The 7,069-nt window shown below is 37.8% G+C and overlaps 1 protein-coding gene across 1 annotated transcript; it reads left to right on the top strand.

Moving 5' to 3' along the window:
* The first annotated feature begins 3,002 nt into the window (after positions 1–3,002).
* LOC131860054 (uncharacterized) lies at positions 3,003–3,749 on the top strand. The gene has a single exon (XM_059214408.1). The coding sequence runs from the start codon at positions 3,003–3,005 to the stop codon at positions 3,747–3,749; it is 747 nt and encodes a 248-aa protein (XP_059070391.1).
* Positions 3,750–7,069: the final 3,320 nt, after the last annotated feature.

The following is a 7,069-nucleotide window of genomic DNA, read 5'->3' as shown; positions in this document are numbered from 1 at the left end:
AGAGAATTCATTTCGAAATGTCAAGTAATGGATGTGGTTCCTAAAAATGGTAAGTTTACATGGACCAACAGAAGACTCAACTTTTCTAATATTTTTGAAAGATTAGATCATTTCTTTGTAGGTGAATGGTGGACCAATGGCAGCTTCTCCATGGACACTAACATTATCCCACAAGCGGGCTCGGATCACTTACCGGTTATACTGTCTATCAACCACGAAACGCCCAAGAACAAGAATTAGTTTAAATTTCAGAGCATGTGGTGGAGAGATCCCTTTTTTCTGGATTCATTAAAGGTATGGTGGCAGGAGAGCAATTCCTACATGGGATCTCCTAGTTACCAGTTTGTCAAAAGAATCCAATACATTAAAAACAAAATCAAACAATGGAATAAATTGACATTCAAAAATATCTTCACAGAAAAAATAAGATTGGAAGAAGAACTGGAAGAGATTAATAACAGAGTTATGTCGGTAGGTATGGACCAAGAAGATTACATGAAAGAAAAATCACTTAAGGTACAATATGCGGAATTATTAAGTAGAGAAGAGGTATACTGGAGGGACAAATCAAGGGCACTATGGATTGCAGAAGGGGATCGAAACACAAAAAATTTCCATGCTTCTGCTAAAGGCAAAAGAAACAAGAACAGAATAATATCGGTCCTGGATGACAATGGGATGCCAAGAAATACTGAGGCTAGTATTGAGCAAGCTGCACTAGAGCACTTCGAAAAAGTTTTGGGGAGTAGCAATCAGTCTTGGAGCGCATCAGACAATAGATTATCGAAAATTCTACATAGGATGGTATCTGAGGATGAGGCTGCAATGTTGTGCAAACCGTACTCTTTGGACGAAATTAAAATAGCTACATTTGAACTGCACCCCCATAAGACCCCGGGCCCAGATGGAATGACTACGGACTTCTATCAAAAATGCTGGGATTTTATGGGCCACGACATCTGGATGGTTGTAGAAGAATTCGGGAAAAAAGGTAAGTTTGTTAAAGAAATGAATAACACACTTATAGCATTAATTCCCAAAAACAGGATTGCAATATAATGAATGATTTTAGACCCATATCGCTATGCAATACCATATATAAAATAATATCGAAGGCTATGGCTATCAAACTAAAGAAAATCCTACCTCACCTCATCTCGGAAAACCAAAATGGGTTTACCCCTAGAAGGGAGCTAGCAGACAGCATCATCCTTGTGTTTGAAGTAATGCACTCTATACACAAGGAAAAGTTAAAAGGCATGGTCATAAGGCTTGATGTTGCAAAAGCATACGACAAGGTGGTATGGCAATTCTTGGTCAAAGTATTAATTTGTTATGGCTTCCCAAAGGAGTGGATAGACTGTATTTCCTTCTGCATATCCACAGTCAATTTCTCCTTACTGGTGAATGGGGAGGTGTGTGGCTTTTTTAAAGCAACTAATGGGTTGAGGCAGGGGGACCCCCTATCCCCTGCTCTTTTTGTCCTAATGGCAGAGGTGCTTGGGAAATTGATTAATTCGAAGAGAACAACAAGGCAGTGGAATGGCATTCGGGTCCATAGAGCTATGGAGCCCATCTCACACTCGCAGTTCGCGGATGACATGATCTTGTTTGGAGAAGCTACGGTGAAGGAAGCCAAAGGAGTGAGGGAAGTATTAGAAGAATACTCTCAACTTTTGGGTCAAGAAATGAATAAGGATAAGTCACACATTTTCTTCTTTAATACAAATAGAGGGAATCAGAATCGCATCGCTCAGGTCCTGGGTTTCAGCAGTGCCGAGTTGTCTCTTAAATACCTGGGGATCAGAATTGATAAGGGTAGTAGGCAAAATCAAATATGGGATGATGTATTAAATTCATGCAAAATGAAATCAGAGCAGTGGAAGAATAGGTGGCTCACTCAGGCTGGTCGACTTCTAATGATAAGGTCCGTGTTAGCAGCAGTTTCAATTTACAGCATGCAGTGTTTCCACATGTCGAATCAAGTTGGAGCCAAATTAGATGGACTTTTAAAGAAATTTGCTTGGGAAAGGGCCAAGGATCATAGAAGGATACCACTAATCAACTAGGATACCATGTGTCTGCTGAAAGAGGATGGGGGTGCAGGGTTAAGAAAAATGAATCTCCAAAACACGACCCTTGGTGCAAAATTGTCATGGAAAATGTATAGAAATCCGGAGAAGTTATGGAGCAGAATTTTCCAGAAGAAATATCTGGACTCTTATGCACCAGATTGAATTTTCACAATGGCTGATTCGGAAATGGGATCTCCCACGTGGAACTTTCTATGGAGAAGCCGAGACATTATCACAAATCACATTTCCTAGAAGGTAGGCAATGGGTGTAGGGCTAAGTTCTGGCGGGATTCATGGGAGGGTGAACCGCCACTGACAGAAAGTTTCGAAGATCTGGATTGGATTAATTCCATTGAATCAGCCTTAGGCTGGCAGGTGGCTAATTATTTTGAAGAGGTCGACTGTCATGGCATTAGGACATGGAAAAGGATAGTAATAGGCAATCCTGAGTTGTGTAAGAGGTTGGAGGAAATACTAAATAACAGAGCAGTCTTAGCCACGAATGAGGAGGATTGTTTATTTTGGTGTGTTGCCAAGTCAGGGGAATACAGTGTTAAGTTGGGATACGAAGTACAAAGACATAGAGTGGTTAATCCAAACTGGCCTGGCAAGTTATGTTGGAATAAATGGGTGTTGCCTAAAGTAGGGGCATTCCTATGGATCGCCCTAAACGGTTGAATCCTTACTGGGGACAGACTCAAGACAATTGGTATTCAAGGACCAAGTTGGTGCACGCTATGCAACACTGACGAAGAAACGGTGGATCATTTACTTTTCAACTGTAAGTTCGCTCAAGGGTGTTGGGATTGGTTTCTAGGCATGATGAACCTTTGCACAGTGAGGAATGTGACACTGAAGGATTTTCTAGTTTCATGGCCAATTTATAGCCAATCTAAATGGGGTGCCTTGTGGCTGGTAAGCCTAGCAATGATTGTTTGGCAGATTTGGAAAGAAAGGAATAAGCGTATATTCAAAGAGATATCTAATCCAATAGCGGTGGTAATTAGCAATCTTAAGGCTAGCATTGAGGAAGCTCTTAGTGGTAAGTCTAAAAATGTCAGAAAGCTCAGACTCAATGATTGGGATCTGGAAATGGAAAAGATTTGGTCTTTTAAGAATGTAATCTGTCATTATCCAAATAAGAAAATAGATAGGAAACAGGCTCGATGGACTAAGCCTCACTACAACTGGGTAAAACTGAATTTTGATGGGGCCTGCAGAGGCAATCCTGGACAGGCTGGTTATGGGGCAGTCATACGAGATGAGGTAGGGAATATTGTGGCAAGCACTTATGGGCAGATTGGACATACAACAAATAATGACGCAAAAATTAGAGCCCTCATGGCTGGGCTACTTCTTTGCAAAAATAAAGGCTTAACTAATGTGCAGATTGAAGGAGATTCTCAGATTATCATAAATGGAATTATTAACTCCAGGTTCACAAATTGGCAATTGGCCAGATGGCTACCTCGGATACACAATTTGCTGCATTCAATCAAGCCCTATGAGATATCTCACATCTATAGGGAAGGTAATCGATTGGCAGATCTTGCCAATTTGGGTGTCATGTCGGATAAGGTTGATGTGACAGTTGACCCTGAATCGATAAGCTCGAAGATTAAGGAGCTGAACAGAATGGATTTAATGGAAAGGAACAGAGTTGGGATCGGGTAATGTCTCCTGGGTCTAGGTCTGCAACTGTACCTATAGCACCATGGTGCGGTGGCAGAGGAACTGTGCATTCAAAGCAGCAGTGATGGCGAAGCAAGTAACATCTGGTCAACAAAGCATTTGTAGGACAATATGGTGTAGTCTGCACGATCTTGATCTTTTTAGCAAGTGGGATTCATTTGGAAACTACTAGAAAACTCAGAATCTATAATAGACTCACCTCCCTTGGCCCGGCCTCAAGAAATTTGAGTGTGGAATAGAATATTGGGAAGGAGAAGACTTTCTTCTATGGCATACTTTGGTAGAATTGGTTGCATGAACTGTGAGGAAACTCTTGATGCTCAAATTCGCTCTCTGTTTATTACAGAAGAGTATGTCTATGAGGCGATCAAAGGACTGGTAGGGATAACTCTTAATTTTGAGCGGCATTGGTGTGATTCCATAGTCTATGAAGCAGTCCTAATGCCTTTAGTGGATGTCATTGAGAATAGGGAAAGGGCTGTGGAGCTGCTGTGAGGCTTTGCTAAACCTGTCAATGGGAACTGCATCGCTGATACCATTTTAAATCTGCCAGAGAATGAGTGGTTTAGCATCCTAAAAATATATTTCCATCCAAACATGCTCCTACCCACTGAGTCCGAGGATGAAGAGGAGGAGAGTGAGGGTGAAGGGAGCGAGGCGTCGGATGACAGTGAGCGAAAGAGGACCGAGGCCAGGAGGCTGGAGAAGGAAGAACTGAGAGAGCTGATGAGGACGTTTGAGGAGAATGCTTGGGAGGTTTTTAGATGTGCAGTACAAAATGGGAATATGGCTCCCTTCCTAGGGTGACAAACACAGAGACATGGTGGTTCTTAGCTGGAGCTATAGAGACAGTGATCAGTGTGGGTGAGTACGCCGGGGTTATTATGCAAGCCCTCTATGGAGGTGCATAATGATGATAACATTTCTGTCTTTGGCCATGAGAAGGTCCCTACTTTTGGGCATACTTTTTCAGCAAATGTTTCAAGAATGTAAGGGATTCGATAGGTAGGTAATCAGGATGGGAAGTAGATTGATAATGCTAGTAGGATTAGACTTATATTTCGAGGTGGTTAGATTAGGAGAGGGATGAAGATATCAGGCCTAGAAGCCAATCTTGTAATACTTTTTGGAAGTTAATATAAGGGTGCTATCCCCTTTAATGATAACTCTTACCATTAAAAAAAAAGAAAAGAATATTTTGGATTTTTTAATCAATCATGCATGGTGTGGATACATGCATAGGGGCACACACACACACACACACACACACACACACACACACACACTATATATATATATATATATATATATATATATATATATATATATATATATATATATATATATATATATATATATATATATATATAGTTACTTTGGATATAAATAAAGTAAACTTAATTCAATTCAACACTTTTGGGTAGATTTTTAAGGATTTGTTGTTCTTTTCTTTTAGTAAATGACTAGTAACAGCATTTAAAGGTGCTATCAAATGGTTTATCTAAGTACAAATATTTACTAGCATATTTATCTTATATTTGTTCATTATTCCATTTAAAAAATTATTATATTATTATATTGTAATTAATGTTAAATCATTAGTATATTATAAAAGTGTGATTAATATTGAATTATTATTTAGATATGATTATATTATTATTATTATGTAATATTTTATTGTAGGTGGTGAGGCAATGGCTATCTCCATATAAATTTGCACCTTTATAATTAAAAAAAATATTTAGAATATTTTGTTAGACATCAATTAATTGTGTTGTACTATATGCTTTTAATTGTAAGAATTTATATTTATTTGAAAGGAAAGAATATTTTGAACTTTTTTATTAGTCATACGAATGTGGATATATACATTGTGATTATAATTACACATGTAAATTTATATGAGGAATAGTTATTCTTAAATAGAAATAAAGTAAAGTTAATTCCATCCAAGAATTTTGGGTAGATCCCTCTTGATTTGTTGTTATGAAACTCTTTTTTAAGTAACAAATTTTAGAAGTGCTTTGAAATGGTTCATCTAAGTATTGATATTTAGCCGACAGGCTATATATGGTGAGAATGCCCACAGGAATTGCATGATGTCTCATGTCAATTTATTCACTAATTATGTCTCTCGCAAGGAAATAAACCGCCTTAGATAAAGGTGACTTGGCTTGGACAAATTCTAGAGTCTTCTAATTATTTAAAAGTTTGTGAGCTTCCCTGCCATGGCCATGCATGAAATATCCAGGAATCATCGTTCTCCTACAAATTTCATTTCTTGAAATAGTTTTAGGGCTTCAATGCTACTCCCATTTTGTGCATATCCTACAATCTTCCCAACATTTTGCATACTTGTTTATGAGAGCACTATGCACAAAAACATCAGAATGAAATCAACATCTACTTATCTCTTCATGAATCTCCATGCCCTTTTCCAAAGCTACCAAATTCACATAGACAGGCAGAACAAGAACAAATGTCTTAGGATTTGGCTTCAAGCCTTCCAATTTCATTTGTTGAAACAACTTCAAGGCTTCCATTTCCCATCCACTATGGGTGTACCCAACAATAATAAGTGTCTAGGATAATGTGTCTCATTGAGGATATTTGTCAAATAGTTTATGTGCAATCTTTAGGTTACTGCATTTTACATACATGTCTACCAGGGCACTCTCTACAAACATGTTTATCAAATTGATTTGGGCATGAATTAGTTTGGCCCCTATTATAGATTTTCCCTCAATGCAAGCCTGCACAAGAGAAATATGAGTAGAAGAGTCTACATGTTGATGCATAACATTTAAGATTTGAATTCCTACTTTCACATCTTTGAGATTAACAAAAGAATTTGTGAACTTTTTGAATATAAGGGCAAGCGTTTTCTAGACAAACAACATGGTGGTTTTATTAAATGAGATCTTATTATATTTATTTTTTATTTTTTTATTATACTAAATTAAGTCAAAGAACTTTATTTTTTTCTAAAAGGGGCAAAAATTTATTAAATGCAAAGAGAATTACATAACAAGAAGAGCCAACAGCCTAGCAAAGAAGAATTACAAATTCCTATCTTCAACAACTAATTGCTCTTACATGTGAGAAAAATTCAGAGGCAAATGTCCCCTATCCTCAATATGTCAACCTTGCATCCGATCAAATTCACATATAGCTAGACAAACTACTACTATATTCCCCTCTCGAGGAATATGAGAAAATGTAACAAATTCTAAAGATCTTCTCAATCTCAAAATTTGTTAAGTAATCATAGCTAAGTGCCAATTAACATCATCCAATCGTTA

Source organism: Cryptomeria japonica, chromosome 2 (assembly GCF_030272615.1).
Source record: "Cryptomeria japonica chromosome 2, Sugi_1.0, whole genome shotgun sequence".
NCBI classification, from domain to species: Eukaryota; Viridiplantae; Streptophyta; class Pinopsida; order Cupressales; family Cupressaceae; genus Cryptomeria; species Cryptomeria japonica.
The sequence above is the reverse complement of the archived record's forward strand: the minus strand, read 5'-3'. Positions and strand labels throughout refer to the sequence as shown.

Coding starts and splice junctions, on each gene's coding strand:
- LOC131860054 (XM_059214408.1), top strand. CDS start 3,003: ATGATTGTTTGGCAGATTTGGAAAGAAAGGAATAAGCGTATATTCAAA.